At 36.3% G+C, this 17,511-nt stretch overlaps 1 protein-coding gene across 1 annotated transcript; it reads left to right on the top strand.

Moving 5' to 3' along the window:
- Positions 1–7,900: 7,900 nt before the first annotated feature.
- Positions 7,901–12,036, top strand: LOC133857772 (alpha carbonic anhydrase 4-like). The gene is made up of 7 exons (XM_062293116.1): positions 7,901–8,102; positions 9,528–9,745; positions 10,053–10,159; positions 10,323–10,425; positions 10,667–10,828; positions 10,925–10,978; positions 11,841–12,036. The coding sequence occupies exons 1-7, from the start codon at positions 8,000–8,002 to the stop codon at positions 11,931–11,933; spliced, it is 840 nt and encodes a 279-aa protein (XP_062149100.1). The 5' UTR covers positions 7,901–7,999; the 3' UTR covers positions 11,934–12,036.
- The last annotated feature ends 5,475 nt before the right edge of the window (positions 12,037–17,511 follow it).

Here is a 17,511-nt window from a genome sequence, read left to right as displayed (position 1 = left end):
CTAGGCATGGGAGACTTCACCTTTACTAGGTGAGTCCACTCCCCCTCAAGAGGTGAATGGTCTCATCATTCTTAACCCATACCTGCTTGACCCGTGGAGATGGTTTGCAGGTCATGTCCATGTTGACCATTCTTCTTAGCATATCTTGCATCAAGCTTAGCAACCCTTCATAGCCATAGTTGCTAGTGGGCTTCTGCGGCTTTCTCTTGTAGCGCCTTGATTTGTTCTACTTTGATTTGCCACTCTAATAGGCAAGAACAAACCGTTGCTGATGCTGTGGAGCTTGAAGTGCCGTAGGAGGTAGAGTGCCTGATGTAGGTCTTGTTGGCAACTCCTTCTGAACCTTCGACTTCTGAGCCTAGAGCTATGGACATTTGAGTCGGATGTGACTGGTGATGCTGCAGTGATGACAGGTGGGCAAGCTTTTTTTGTTTGAATGCTTCTTAACATTCTCTGCAGAATTATGATTAGCATTTTTACAAATAACATTGCCCTTACCTTTTATATGTCTCCTATGAGGAGGGACATATTTAGATGAGGAAGAATCTTCAATTTCACTTTTTCTCAGAGCATCCTGCTTAATCCAAGGCCTGTGAGATTTCAAAAAATAACAATTTGGCCTAATATGACCAATTTTCCAACAATTGTGACAAGTAGGAACAAACTTACCTCATGTTCCTGATTCCTTGGACTTTGGCATCACATGATTATTTGAGCAAGAATTTTCTAAACAAGCTGTATCTACTATCACAGGCTTAACATCAATAGAATCTAATTCAGAAGCATATGAAGTAGAAGTATTCATATCATCAACAATTAAAGCAGGCTTGTTAGAAATAACTGAATGAATACAAAGCATGCTTTTCAAATTGTCACTTGAGAATTTTTTCAAAAGATTTTCAGATTTTTTTAATTTTTTCTCAAGTGTATCAATAATGTCAAAGAGCATGGTATTCTCAGATCTCAAAGAGTCAATCAAAGCATGTGATTCAGATAACTGAACAATCAAAGACTCTTTTTCTTGCTTCACCTTTTTAAGCTCTTTTGGAAAAACAATTTTATCCAATTTAGTAAAAACTTTAGAGAGCTCAATATCACAATTTTCTTCAGATAACTGAGAAAAATCCATGATAAAAGGTGTAATAAAAAAATAGAAGTCACAAGAGATGAGAATCACACTTAGGAAATAAATCCTTAACATAGTTTACCCGTTCTGATAGCAATTGAAAAAAATATTGGACTTCTAATTAACTGTGTGTGTGAACAGTGTGTAACAAAATATTAAATGCGGAATTAAAGGAGACAAATATTTTGTTGACGAAGTGGAAACTCAATTAAGAGAAAAACCACTCCGGGGCAGCCAAACCCAAGGTATCCACTATTCAGAAGACAAAGCTAGTTACAAAGTAATAGGACTCATATTCTCCTGATGCAGTGGTCGTACCTTCAACTCTAACGTGTAACCCAACACGAACGCCTTCCAACCAGGTCTCCTACCTGAAGGGGTCTTCAATGTAATCCTTTACCTTAGGGCCAACCCCTAAGATAGACTTCAAGTTAAGCGCAGCAACAACATACACAACAACAGCTTTAGAGAGACCAACTCAGCTCAATAACCTCACAATATAGCTCTCTAAGCACTAATGGAATTCAATACCGAATTCTTGCAGTTCTCAAGCCCAGGGGCCTCTATTTATAGGTTGAGGGTTCAAATGAGTGTCTGGCTTGAGAAAACTGGGCGCTGTCCAGACGGTAGTTATAGACTGTCCGGACGGACAACTGTGCGACCGAAATTTTGAAAATTTCGTTGAAAATCTTTCTTGTTTGAGAGTCGCGTCCGGACGGTGTTGCCCTATCGACCGGACGGTCGCACATCCGCTGCAAGTAATTTCCATATAGAGGTTTCGCGCGTCCAGACCAGGAGGATGGTCGTCCGGAAGGTTGATATGATGCACGCAATTTCCATATCTAATGCTTGAGCGTCCGGACCATGATGAATGGAGTCCGGACGTCTGGAATTGAATTGTGATACTTGCCTTATGGATTTAGCGGGTCCTGACGGGAATCCAAGTTGTCCGGGCGGTTGCAGCAATCTTCCCATATTTGTGTTTTGGAAAGAAATCCTGAAGCTTGGTCGAACACTAAGTGTCGTCCAGACGGGCTGCTGAAATGTTCAGACGGATGCAAGCTGGAGCAGTTCGAAGCTTCTTGACACAGGGGAAGGTCCGAATGGAAATCCACGTCGTCCGAACGGATGATGCTGTGGACAGTTGGGCATCCGAACGGTATGACACGTCGTCTGGACGGCTGGCAAGGAACTGAGTTTTCTGACTTGCAAACTGTGCAGAATCTTTTGGAAGAACTTTTGAATAGCGGAATCCCTGTTAAAATGCATCATTACAAAGAAGTGTTTTTGTCCAATAGAATGTGGCCAATTACTAACTAACATACACTATGAAAATGCAACTAGATAGTAGCTTAACAATAGCATACTAGGATAATGACAATACCAAAAATGAGATTAACCTAAGAGGTTACATCCTTTTGAAGATGGGACCTCAAGAAATCTCTTCTCTCAAAAAATCACCATCTCTTTCACTCTAGTGTTTTCTAAAGTAATAAGGAGTCCAAAATGAAGTAAAGGGAGAAAAGAATGGATATATATGCTCCATGCACTTTGAAAAAGGGTTGAGGTGTCTTAAAAATATATGATTATAGACTGCCATCAAACGTTTGAGAACGAAGATTGATCATTCGATCTAGTTATTCTCAAAGGTTCAAAGTTGGATACCGAATGATCGATGACAACTGTGTCCAATTGTTTGAGGTTTCACTCGATCGTTTGAGAACCCTAATTTCCTTTTAAAACATTTGTTTTGTTGAAAAACTTTTTAACATTAATTTTGGGGTATAAATATTTCAAGTATTTGTTGGAAATTGTTTTCTCATAAATAGTATTTAAGGGTCTTGGGTTTTGTAAATTACTATTTATTATTATTTTATATATATATATATATATTTCCATGTGGCTAGGTAGGGTGTTACACTATCAAACTAAACACCTAACCTAGAACCAAAAATTTGACAAAACATGGTGATGGAATAGGGGTTGATCGATCACAGAGAGTGCTGATCGATTTCAGGGGACAACTAGTCGATCTTAAAGGCTGCTGATCGAGCCGAGAAGACTGTTGATTGTTCCCAACTCAGCCCGAACACACTCGAACCCCGAAAAGAGCTATCCTAACCCTAGAAAGGCTTACAAGGGTTTTGGAACTCCAAAATAATCATCATAGACATCATCTAGGGCCTTAAATCCTAGAACCAAGCTTTTGTATTTTGAATACAACAGGGTCTACGATTGGATAACCAATCACAAATGATTATCAATCCTACAACCAATATGTTCTCATCAATCCAAAATACTAAAACTCAAATTATCACCCAATTAAAACAATAATCGACTCAAAAGTAATGGTTTAAACAAAAGAAACGGAAAAACTAATCCTAATACAGTATTATAATAATAAAAAAATGATCTATGCACACTTACACATGTTCAGATCAAGATAGAAGAATTATTCGGAACTAGAAATAAAGAATATGAACAATTGTATTTTAGATCTTGAGAGGATTTGAAACTCCCAACAACTCCTTCAAAACTACTGTATTTCACCCTTCTTGCTTTTGTTTATGTTTCTGACTCTCAAAATGCTCTCGGAGGCTTAGGGAAATGAAATGGAGGTTAAGGTTAGGTGAAGAGGGTATTTATAGGTTTTAGCCATTGTTTGGGAGCCCTAAAAACACTAAAAATTGCATATAATTGAATTGTGATAGATCCCCAAAATGCTGGGATCGGTCAGTAGGGTTTATGGGACCTTAGTTATCGAACATTCGATAGCACAGCCGAATGTTCGCTTAAAACCCTAAAATCATTGGTCTGATAGTATATCAAACGTTCAATTGTACACCCCGAACGTTCGATGTTTAACGATACTGAAAAATAACACCACAGCCTTATCCTCTGTGTTTTTAACCTATAAATACCCCACACCTTCGCCCTTTCACCAAATGTCCACCCCTTCCTTCAGTGTGATCCTAGAGTGAGACTGAGAGAGTGATTTGGTGAGAGAGAATGAGATTTCTTGGTTCTTGTTCTTCAAAGGAGATAACTTTCCTAGCTTACATTGTTTTTATTAGTGTTACTAGGTTGTTATCTTATTGCTTATATGTTGTTTAGTTAGTTTTCGTACCCTAGCTTATGGTTTTAAATCTCTAGTTGGTTTTTAGTTTTGTTAGTTTTTGATTGACTGCATTCTGTTGACAAAATCACTATTATATAATGTTGCTGCTTTCACAGGGATGCCGTTTGGTTCAGAGTCTTCAAATATTCAGAGTTTATTTCTTTGATATGAAAAGAGCCTCATTATGACAAGATCAGTGTCACAAGTGTCAAGAAGGAATTTTCGGACTCCAAGAAGACTCTGCAAAGTCTACAGCTCAGCAAAAGTCGGATCCCGAGTTTATCGTTCGAACGACCTAGTGAAACGCCTGGACACTCATCAGTCAGTAACATAAACAATGATGCTTTTAATTAGGGGTTCAGTCAGTTTTCAGAAGTCTTCTTCAGAGATATGTTTCTAGGAGATTCTGCACAGATTCCAAGTCAAAGAAATCGAATCCCTTGCATCTGTCTGGACGCTTAACTGTCCAAGCATCATCCGTTCGGACGACGAGAGCTTTCCATCTGGACCTTCCCCAGTGTCGAGAAGCTTCGAACTATTCCAGCTTGCATACCGTCCCGACGTTTTAGCAGCACGTCCGGACACCACTCAATGTTTGATTAGCTATGGGATTTCTTTCTAAAACACAGATATGGGAAGACAGCTGCGACCGTTCGGACGATGTGGATTCCCTTCTGGACGCGCCCATCCGTAAGGCAAGTCGCGCATTCAAAAATCAGAATCCCGACGACGGTCTTCATGGTCCGGACGCGCGAGCTTCATATATTGAAATTGCGTGCATCATATTCACCATCCGAACAACAGATGTCATGGTCCAGACGGACGAAGCCTTGATATGGAAATTGCGTGCAGCTAAAGTGCGACCGTTCGGACATAGCTCAATTCAGGAAAGAATTTTTGCAAAATTTGGTAAGCCGATCGCACAGTTATCCATTCGGAGGCCTTATGTCTACCGTCAGGACGTCGCCTAGGTATTTCAAGCCAGACGCTCATTTGAATCAGTAGCCTATAAATAGAGGCCTCTAGGCTTGAGAATTGTAAGAATTCGGTATTGAATTCCGTAGTGCTTAGAGAGTTATATTTTAGAGTTGTTGTACTGAGTTGATCTCTATCAAGCCGTTGCCGTTGTGTACTGTTGTTGCGCTGATTTGAAGTCTATTTTAGGGGTTGGCCCTAAGGTAAAGGATTCCATTGAAGACCTGGTTGGGAGGCATTCGTGTTGGGTTACACGTCAGAGTTTAAGGTACGACTACTGCATCAGGGGTATGTGAGTGCTACTGCTTTGTAACTAGCTTTGTCTTCTGAATAGTGGATATCTTGGGTGTGGTTGCCCCAGAGTGGTTTTTCTCTTAATTGAGTTTCCACTTCGTCAACAAAATATCTGTCTCCTTTATTTTCGCATTTCGATATTTTGTTGCACACTATTGCACACACTTGTTAGAAATTAGAAGTCATTTTTTTTTTTCAAGTTTTAATACAAGATTAACATTGGATTAATAGCTTAATGTTGGATGTACCACATTCTGCATGAGTGTTATTGTAGTTTAGATCTATGTTAGAGATTATGTTAGGACCTTAGATCATGTCAGAATGGGGTTTGGTGGAGATTTTGGTTCAATGGGTTTCTGTCCAAGCATCGAACGTTTGACCCTCTCTTGGACAAATGCTCGATGTCGTGACCGAACCTTTGACCTGTTATGTTTGAACATTTGATGGTTGGGTAGTAAGTCTATTTTTAGTATATTAGGACTTAAGCCTTGATTTAGCTTGGCGTTAGATGTAATATAAGGTTTTTTCATTGACTTTGAGGTTGTGGAGCATTAGAAAGACTTTGTGGGGGAATACTGGAATTATACGACTAAAGTGAGTAAAACTCACACGGATACTTGTTATTACTTTTCCGCATAGCATGATTATTTCATGTATCAAACCTATATGTTTACAACTCACATGAAATACTTTTTAGAATAATGTGAACTCTATTTTTGTGAAAATGATTGATGAATAACAAGATAATAAAAATTATGAGTTTGTAAACACATGCATATAAAAGACTGTTAATGTTAAATTGCATTGTATGACATGGTACATCGGTATGTATGAGATAACAACCATGGCTTACTATTATACAGATAAACCCTATGGTCAAATAGATTTAATTTTATGTTTGGCTTGGGATCCTATTGTTGTTTTTGTGATGGGCGCACCATGTGTGGATGGAGTCACGGTTATGACTTTACTAGTAGCGTGGGCTATCCGAGGTCAGACTTAATCGGGATGCTAGTATATGACGGTATGCAGAAACATCCGGGGCACCAGTGTTGTATTAGAGTCCATTGGGATAGCATTAACCCTTTGGAGAATGGGTTATTTTGTTGGGTAAGCCATATTGTTTAACAAATGACGGGGGACTTCATTTATGTTATTGCTTGTGATTTACAATTTTTTGTTAAACAACTGAGTTCATTACATGATAACCTATACACTATGTGTATTATTACTCACTAAGTGGTGGATTTACACTTGTATCTTTTCTACCTATGAAATATGTGTTGTTTTATAGTTAGTCTATCTTTAGATGTCGGATGTGAGATGGACCTCGAGGCTGATATGGCCGTTTGGCGCGGTGATATTGATTAGGTTATGCTTGATGACTGATTGTAGGATTGTGAAGTTCGCTCATGGTAATTTGTACTTTTGAGTGATGTTGTAGGCTTAGTATTTGAAGCTCAATTGTATATTAAAGTTTAGTTTGGATCTTTTTTATTGATAATTTGTACAGTATAATTTTAGTTAATGTGATGATTCTTAGTAGATGTTCTAGCCGTTGCAATGATTAATGTTGATAGAAATATTTTATGTTTCTGTTGCGTAATATTTTCTTTTTGAGGAGTCGAAATTCTTGAGTCTTATTCCTTGTGGAATAAGACTGGGAAGTGAACCGCAAAGTTAATTACCAGTTAATTAATTTTTAGGGTTGTTACAGCTTCATAAGGTGACATACCAATAGTCGCTAGGTAATTGTTGTTATACGCAAATTCAATTAAAGGTAGATACTGAATTCAATTTCTATTGAAATCCAAGACGCATGCCTGCAACTTGTCTTCCAATATCTGGATAGTGCTTTCTGATTGACCGTCAATCTGCGGATGCAAATACATGCAATTTAGGGAATGTATATGATATTCAAGAAAAATTTCTAACCTTCTATGTTTGGTTGTTTATACATTTTATTGCTATCCAAAACTTGAAGTAGGGTGCCCAAAAAAATCCCATATTTTATTTAATTTTCTTTTCTTTTGTTGGAAAACTAAAAATGTTATATTGCTCGGGGCCAAAATAATAGTGACATGTATCCCTGCACATGAGAAACAAATATTTTTTTAATTGCATATATTTTGTCACATTTTTTAATAGGACTAAAATGGCACGTGTCGCATTTAAAAATTAGTTTGTATGAATTAGGAAATTAATGTCCGATTAAGTTAATGACCATCCAATTTTTTTGAATAAAGATATTAATAACATTAAATTTTAGTGAATTCAAAGGACGTGCCATCTTAGCGCGTGGGGAAAGCCATGTAGCATTTCTAGTTTTTTGACTTTTTTCCTAAGCACATGTAGCTGACACTGTTATTAATGAGAGACAAGAAAACAATGGCAATCGAAAGTTTTTCAAACACCAAATAGTCACCAACATTTAAACATCACCACCTCCTTAATACACAAAGTAGGCAAAAAGAGCAGCAAGCACCATGATTTGCTTCCTCCAGACCAATCCCACCGCCATCTTTGTCTTTCTCACTTCTCTCATTCTCTCATCCCACCACTTCTCTACAGCTCTCGAGTCTGAAGTGGGTATGTTCTCTATTTCCTTCTCTTGCTGCCTTTTGTTCTGTTTTATTTTATTTTATTTTTCCTGGGTGATGAGGAAACACACCATTGCTGTTATAGTCTATCTTCAAGATCATTGATGAGGATTTTGTTGGGTTTTCTTAGTTTTTGTGACATGAAAGAATGGTTTCCTTAATATACAGACAAAAAAACACCCACTTTTTATTTTTATTTTTTGAAGTTCTTTCTCTGGTCAGATCACATTTGGAGAAATTTTGTTTTGTAAACAATGATGGGACAATGATAAACACATTAGAACAACTGCATGCCAGATTACATTATACTCTTACTCTTTCTCTTTCTCTCTGTGTGTGTCCTTGATGTTGCCGTGATTTTTAGAATTTTTTTTTTTCCTCTTTTAATTCAAAAATATTCTTTGCTGAGGTCCAATTCGCCAGACAAAGTGTAATAAACGTTATACGTTACCAAATAAAGTCGTTCTCTTTATGAATTATTTATGTTATTTAAATAAGTGCCAAGATCTCATTTTGAAGATTTAATAGGTTAATTTCAGTACTTACTTTCGGAAAGAGTCATCCTTTTCATCTGTTTCTATGTTCTTTCACTTGTCTTTTCATAGGATTGCCAAGTCATCTTCTCTTTATGTTTGAGAAAAGAGGAGATTCTCTCTCTCTCTCTCTCTCTCTGAAAATTCTCTCTGATTTTTTTTTATTCATTAAAAAAAGAAAGAATTTTCTTTTTTCTTGATAATGCTTCTCTTCTAAGAAAATGAATGAATTTGGGCTTGAATAACATAAAAAAGGAATGTCACGTTGTGTCTCACCTAATAATGCTAACGAGTCATTATAGTCCTAATTGTTAAATTACTACTTATTCTAAAGGCTTAGGCAGATAGGAAAGGAGGAATGAATTTAATCATTTATTTTCTATTCTAATACTCCTCCTCATGTGTGGGCTCAAACTCTTATTTAATTATTGAGGCCCAACACATGAAATATTTAATTGAAATGAGAGGTTAATGACGGAGTCAAGGTTCGAACTCTGAACTTTTGGCTCTAATACCAAGTTAAATCATTACTTATTCTAAAAGTTTAAGCTGATAAAAATAGGTGAATTTAATAATTTATTTATATTCTAATACTAATATCCTTGCAAATGGTCTGCTAGGGACCTAGCTACACTTAGCTGCTTGTGCTTGGAATTTAAAAAATGACATTGCTTTACATTTTTATCTTATTTGTGGTGATGAATTCTTTCTTAAGGGGTGGATTCTACCGTTAAATGGTATATGGAGAGTGTTATGCAGTGGTTTAAGTTCATTATATACAAAAGCACCATCACTTTTATCTCTTGCATTTGAAGTATCGTTTCATGCCGCGCATATTAACATTTATCTAATTTGTACTTCTTTTCCTTTATTTTGGGCAGATGATGAATTTCCATTTACTTACACTGAAGGAACTGGTAAAGGGCCAATGGAATGGGGCCAAATCGATCCACATTGGAAAGTCTGTGGTAATGGAAAAATGCAGTCTCCTATTGATCTTTTGGACAAAAGGGTGCAGGTTTTTCCGACTCTAGGAAAATTAAAAAGGGATTACAAACCAGCTCCTGCTGTAGTGATGAACAGGGGACACGACATTGCAGTAAGCTGCTGCTTCAGTCTATATTTTGTTATCCTTTTATGTAGTCGTGTTTTTATTATATGTCAATTCTGTTGATGTTTCCAACTTCACTCCCATGAATGCATGAATGGCATAGCCACTAACCCTGATCATTCAGTCAGGACAAGTCAATTATTTGATGATCAATCCAAATCAGGATATTGAAACGTGCATCACTAGATCCTTTTATGAGATCTTTCTAAGCTATGAGTCCTTAAAAGATGTGATAAGATATTACCAGTCAGTTGATATTGATTCAATTTACAATTAAAATTGAATGTTTCACCAGGTGAAGTGGAAACAGGATGCAGGAAAAATTAACATAAATGGGACTAATTACAAGCTGCTGCAGTGTCATTGGCATTCACCCTCTGAGCACACATTCAATGGATCAAGGTCCTTTGTTTGCCCCCGCTTTTTTTTTTTTTTCCCTTCAGTTTTCATTGAAACACCTTCCATGCTAACTAATATACATACACCCACTCAACACATTTTCATTCCATACGAAACAAAAAACTAATGGCTGTTCACATTTATTTTCTGCAAATTCTGTTTTCAGGTATGACTTGGAGCTTCATGTAGTTCATAAAAGCTCCAGTGGAAAGATAGCTGTTGTTGGAATTGTTTACAAATATGGCCACCCTGATCCCTTCCTTTCGAAGGTATTTAAATGGCTTTCTCTTTATGGATAGGAAACGATTAAACATCCTTAACGATATCTTTATGGATTCAATTAAAATGCTTTGGAATGCGAAAGTAATAGCATACTTTTGACATTTATGCATCAGAAGAGTAATATGCAGTATGAATGAATCAAGTCTAGTTTGAGAACTTGTATTTTTTTTTTTCTCCAGCTTGTCTACTTGTTTATTGATTTTCTTTATTCCTCTTCCCCCCCTTCAGCTGTTCCACCACATAAAATCAGTTGGGAGAGAAGAAGAGAGAGATTTGGGGATTATTAACCCAGGAGTTATTAAGTTTGGGAGCAGAAAGTATTACAGATACATTGGTTCTCTTACAGTTCCACCATGCACTGAGGGCATCATTTGGACAATAGTCAAGAAGGTCCTTGACAAAAATCACAATTTCGATATTGGTTCTTTTACCTTTTTCTTTTCTTCATAGATGCACTTCTATTGACACATAACTTCTCTTTTATAGGTGAGGACAGTTTCAAGGGAGCAAGTGCATGCCTTAAGGGAAGCCGTTCATGATGTTAGTGTTTCTGAATAAATATGCTTCTTTTTTATTAAATACTTTAAACAAATCAAGGGTGTGTGGAAGTAACCTCAAGAAAGAGTGAATTTAGAAAGATAAAGTTATATGCTTTGACCAATATATTTTCACTTTTTTATGTGAGTTTAGAAGATAGCAGGCTTTTGGCTGATTGCACTGAAAATCCTTAATGCTGATGTTGTAAGAACTTTTTTCAAAATTAATGAACAAAATTGATAACTAATGTGGTTTGAAGCTTAAAACAAAAAAAATAAAAATAAAAATGGGAAGCCAATTTATAATGTGAGTGCTTGTGTCACTTTAGAATGTATAACGATAATAAATGTATGAAGTGTGTGTGGTGGATGGCATTGGATAGGTCATTTGTAAAGCCATTTATGGCGATTTTCTCCATTTCATGATTAAAATTTAAAGTTGGTGTATCTAATGATATATATGGAGTTAATGTTGACACGTCTTTTAAAAAATATAAATCATGTAAAATCATGTATACCGTTAGATAGACCAATTTTAAATCCTGACTATAAAAATTAAAATGGATATATACTATCCATTTCATTTGAAATGGAAATGATCTTATTACACCAAGGGCCCTCAATTTGGGACGCTTAATGCAAGAACCGGCAAATAAATTAGTCATAAAGATAAAGCGGATAAAAACTAGCAAAAGATGTGGCTTGGTGCAAAAACAATCTTATTGCTCACTTTTTCTTGTTCATTTTAAGCCCATGTTTTTGTTTTGTATTGCCGAGGGATTGAAGCTGATTCCATGTAGAAATATGTTGTCATGGTACATCTTCCCTGATGTTGAAACTTGATTGCTGGTTTGGTCTTTTTGCAGGGATTTGAAGCAAATGCAAGGCCAACTCAACAATCAGGTGGAATAACAACAGTTGAGTTGTATGCTCCAAGGGAAAATGGAGGTTCTACCTAGTGTTCCATAATTTGAAGAGGGAATTAACATTTATAGAACCATATAACTGTATTATCTCCTATTATATATTTAATAGATCTCATATCACTTGAGCTTGAGTATATGTGCTGTGTTAATTTTCGCTGAAAGGAGATTTATATGTCTTGATAGAAAGAATTAGCAATCCCCAAGAGAAATGATATTTTGCCACTCAAAGTCACAACTCTTGACACAGTTATTGACTTTTTTTTTTTTTTTTTTTTTTTTTTTTTTTTTTTTTAATTTCTTTTGAATTGTATTTTTAAAATAAAGGGAAAAATACACATATCCTCCTCAAACTACCGCTCAATTGTTAATGTTCCCCCAAACTACCAATTGTGTCAACATCTCCCCTCATACTACTAAAACATGTCAATGAACCCTTTAGACCAACAAAAACACAAAAATAACCCTAAATTTTTTTCAATAAAACAAAAATGTCCTTATAAATTCGAAAAAAAAAAAAAAAACTAACTAAAAAACTAACTTTTTAGAAAACAAATTAAAAAGTTATGGAAAAAGCGAAAAAAAAAAACAAAAATTAATAAAACAAAACAGAAAGAAAAATTGAAAAGAAAAAAAACGAACAAAAAAAAAAACCGTTTTAATTTTCTTTTTTGTTTTTGTGTAAATTTTTATTATTTTATATTCTTTAAAAAGAAAATAGTTTTTTTTTAAAAAAAAAAACTAATAATTTTATGAAGGATATTTTTGTCATTAGGGGGAAACATTGACATGTTTTGGTAGTTGATGGGAGATATTGACACAATTAGTAATGTTGGGGGGACATTGATAATAAAATGGTAGTTTGAAGGGTTATGTGTACTTTTCCCTAAAATAAAAAATACAAAACCAGACCCCAACCCATTTGCATGATTTTTTGATTTTTTTAATAAAAAAAAAATTAATAGTTGTATCAATAGTTATACGTGTCATGAGGTGACAACATATCATATCTCAATCCCCAATGCTTACTAAATTTAAAGGTGTTATTTATTGTAGAGGCACTTCCTCTCTCACACACAAGACGCATTTTCTACCTCAAAGCCCTAAATTTCTCCTTGTTCTTATATTATAAAACTCTCATCACTTGTAGCTCATAAGAAATGGTGAATTTAAGATTTCTGTTATTATACTATGTTAAATCACCAATTATCTCAAAATTTTAAGCTTATAAAAAATTATGAATTTAATCATTTAATTAATATTTTAGCAAAGTATAAGTTAATAGAAAATAATAAATTTAATTATTTTATTAATATTTTACAAAGCACTTGTGAGGAGGATTGATGAGCCATTTTTCTAGGTTTTGTTGGTTGACAAAGGGATTTGTAGTTTTTGAAGTAGGATCACGATCATATAAAAAAAAGTGTCCAGTCAATCAATTACATCACTCTAATAGACATTAAAAAAAAAAAGAAAAAAAAAAAAGAAGACCAAAATAAAGTTCTTTAAAAAACATAAGTACTAATTTGGACACCAAATTTTTTAAGGATGAATCTAAAATTTAGATGATTTTTCAAGAACAATATACGTACTTTAACCTTAATTGGTACCTATGTAGTTGCACGTTTTGAAACTACCAGTAACACATATATAATGTGGGGGTAATAAGAGCAATGTTACATACTACATCATAATATCTCACTGAACTAATGTAACTCTTTGATCAGTTATTATTAAAATAAATAAATAAAAATCAAAGAGCTTATGAACACTATCAGTCCGTTACATCAACCCAATAAGATGGGAATAAGTATATATATATATATATATATAGTTTTTTCATAAAAGGGCATTCATATATAAATTATCATGGTAGTATCCACACAATGCCACGTATGAAATCGATCAATAATTTAAAGTTAGTTTTAAACTTCTTTGAGCTATTGTGGTATATGTTTTAGCCCAAAAATGCTGGCACAAATAATAACCTGCAAAATATAAGCTCAAAGAGGAGGTAATCAAACTATAAAGGACAAAATAAAATGAGTAATACTCGCCACCACACTTTTATTCCACCACCATCTCACCTTGCTTATGTGATTGTGCCAAGTAACTCTTAATTTTATTTATTTATTTAACAAAGACTAATTCAAAAGGTTGATTAACACTGTCACATCAGCAAAATCAAATAGTTGTGAGATTAAAATTTAGTTTCTAGGATTACTGCGCATAAGAAAAAAGAAGCATGGATTGAGAAATTTGCCAGCAAATTACATAGCCATAGAAACACTTATACATGTACAAGAGTTTTAAAATTGAACAAGAAAATGCATATAGACTTATCACTAAAGCTGGAATATACGATCCATAGAAACACTTATACTAGAGTTTTACAATCGAACAAGAACATACAGAACTCTCACTAAAGCTGGAATATAACTATATAAGGGCAATATCAGTTACGGAAAAACACACCGAAAGGCCAAACTCCAAACCAGAATCCAAAGAGCATTAACATCCTATGCAACAAGCTAAGGAACAGCAGAACAGTCAGCATGAAGGCCTCATAAGTGAAAGTTGCTGAACCAGAGTACGATTTATCCTTCTCCTTGAATTTCTCAGTTAGTCCCTGCAAGAGGCATAATTAACGACCTCAGAAACCAAAGATTGAATAGGTGAAATCTCTTGGTCAATCTTTAATGATGATGCTGATAATGTAAATTACAAGGAGCTTACCTTAACTGTAAGACAGCACCTGCATTACAAATTGGTAAGAAAAAAAAACAGAGTCAGCCAAAACATAAAAATATATTTCAATTTGCAACTATATATATATATATATATCAAACAAATGAAATAAAAGGGCACTAGAGACTAGAGTCTCCAACCAACCGACCAAAAAGTGAAACAGTAAACACAACATACTCGATAAAATTATCATATTCAATGGCCTTGCTTTTGCCTCCAGTTTTATCAAATTTAATTTTGTGTTCTTACAGCCAGGATTCCAAGTCCTATTAGGACAAGTTAAGATCTAGAGTTTGGATAAATAAAATTTTATAGAAAGAAACTCAAATACAAAACACAGCAATCATCTATCTACCAAATCCCTTAACACCAAGTACGACGCAAAACAAAAAAACACAAATAAATACACTAAATCTGCAGACTGCAGTGAAGAATACATATCCTCATCATCCTCAGTCTCAGTTTGTTGACTATATATATCCTCATCATCCTCAATTTGTTCACTATACATATCCTCATCATCCTCAGTTTCTTGACTATATATACCCTCATTATCCTCGGGTTGTAGACTATATATCATTTTCATCCTCAGTTGGTTGTGGAAGATTTGGTGTAACAGTTTTGGATTCTCTAATAAGGCATCACTATCACCGTCGAGAAGAAGGAGATTTGCTACAAAAGTCCATGTCCAAAACTTATTGGAAATATGCTCATCATTCTCAACAATCCTGCGTGTCCTCTTCTTTATGTCATACCAAAAGAGTTTCTTAAAAAGATCCTCCATCAAAACCTTTTCGCCGTCATTTGAAAACATTAGTAACTGGCAGTAGAAGAAAGTGATAGGCACCTTACAAAGCCAACTCCAACTAGTCGCCACCCTACAGTAATCTTCCAGCATCCAAACGTTAATGCCTTGTACCTCTTTATAGTCAGTAACACAGAGCGATCCTGCCTAAACGTCCAAACGAACATCGTCTCTGAACATAAATGTTTGCACTCCGAATTCATAGGCGGTGAGATTGAATGTCAGAAGGCTCATTTCTCCAGTTGTAGTACTCCTAACCAACCAATGTAAAGCAGTACCGTTCAAGAAAGCTAGCCCCGAACGAAGATCCAACTCCTCCTTGTAAGGCTATTCATCTTCTACTTTTCTCCAAGTATGCGCTTTCAAACTATATATATACACCTTAACATCAAGGCCGCTCGTAAGCTCATGAAATTCCACAATCCTTAAAACTTTGTAATCGTTGTTGACTGGTCATACCCGAATGCTGAATATATACCTAAATACCGAGTCAGAGTGCTTGTGCTTACCATCTATAGGTGCAAAAGGTAATCTCTGGTGTTTTTTGATTGATGGGTTCCAAATCACAAATTCATAATCACAGTTGCGGATGCAAACCAAGCCGTTGCAACAGCCTATCACTGAGGTTGGAGAATGATAGAAGAATGGTGGGAGGATGTTCACGGGTTCGTCTAACCGATCCTCATTGGAAAAGTCTACTAAGTAGTAATCGTTTGGGAAATAACCAACCTTCGGGTTAATTAATGTGTTCCTTGTCTCCACAATAAGACTGCATTCTCGGCTGGTCTCGGCATGGATGTTGATGAAAAATGGGTCGCTGATTAGAGCCAACCATGACTTGGAAATGCACTGGAAACGTAGCAGAGTCTTGACGGGTAGTAGAAGAAGTATTTGGGTGATGAGCTCTTGCGGAAGTATCAACATCTTTCCCCTGCCCGAGTTGTTGAATTTCATAAATGATGGTTAGTTGAATTGAATTTCTCTCTTGTAAGGCCCTTGCAGCTTCTCTAAAAACAACTCTTTGTGGAACACCTCCAAGAAGAAAGAAAAGATAGCGCGCGAAAGATTTGCTCTCTGTTTTCACTCCTTCATGCGGCATTAAACACAAATCTCGTAGACAGAGCTGTACGTGCGGCAAAACGAATGAAAGGAGTTGGTTTTCCTTGTTTGGGCAGTACGCGGCTTGTTTTCTATTTACTTGGACATCACGTATTGTGCGCCTTGGCTTGGCGGGTGGCTAGCTGTTTTTGACGGTGGATCATCGAGTGGAAATTTCTATGTGTTAGTTTTTGTGTTGGCTGCATTCTGTTGGACAAAATCACTTTTATGTAATGTTGCTGTTTTCACAGGGATGCTGCTTTATCCAGAGTCTACTCTTCAGCTATGATCTTCAAGAAGATTCTGTGAAGTTTTCAAGGATTTATTTCGGTTCCTTGTCAGCCGTCCGGACGACGTGGTATTCCTTCCGGACGCTCATCAGTCAGCAACATCCGTCCGGACGATGAGATCTTTCCGTCCAGACGCCCATCAGTGTCTAGAAGCTTCAAACAGTTCAAGATTGCATCCGTCCGGACGTAATGGCAAATCGTCCGGACGCTCTTCAGAGTTTGAGAAGATCCCAGTGTTCCAACGCATCCGTCCGGACGACGTGGTTATACCGTTCGGATGCCATTTAGGGTTTGACAAGCATTAGGGTTTCTGCCTCAAGACACAGTTATGGGAAGACGGCTGCTACCGTCTGGACGATGTGTGATCCCGTCCGGATGATGTTCTCCATAAGGCAAGACGTGCATACAAAGTTCAACCGTCCGGACATCAACCTACATGGTCCGGACGATCAAGCTTCATATATGAAAATTGCGTGCACCAGTTCAACCGTCCGGACGTCACCCTTCAGGGTCCGGACGCTCCAAAGCCTTATTATGGTAATTACGTGCAGCCAAAGTGCAACCGTCCGGACGCTAGGGCAACACCGTCCGGACGTGGCCTTGTTATGGGAGCTTTCAGTACTATTTTGGAAAGGCGGTTGCAGTTGACTATCCGGACGCTCGGTCATGCCGT

This window comes from Alnus glutinosa, chromosome 14 (genome assembly GCF_958979055.1).
Source record: "Alnus glutinosa chromosome 14, dhAlnGlut1.1, whole genome shotgun sequence".
Classification (NCBI taxonomy): Eukaryota; Viridiplantae; Streptophyta; class Magnoliopsida; order Fagales; family Betulaceae; genus Alnus; species Alnus glutinosa.
This window is presented reverse-complemented; position numbering and strand designations above follow the sequence as displayed.

Coding starts and splice junctions, on each gene's coding strand:
- LOC133857772 (XM_062293116.1), top strand. CDS start 8,000: ATGATTTGCTTCCTCCAGACCAATCCCACCGCCATCTTTGTCTTTCTC. Junction 8,103..9,527: donor AGCTCTCGAGTCTGAAGTGG/GTATGTTCTCTA, acceptor TATTTTGGGCAG/ATGATGAATTTCCATTTACT. Junction 9,746..10,052: donor ACAGGGGACACGACATTGCA/GTAAGCTGCTGC, acceptor ATGTTTCACCAG/GTGAAGTGGAAACAGGATGC.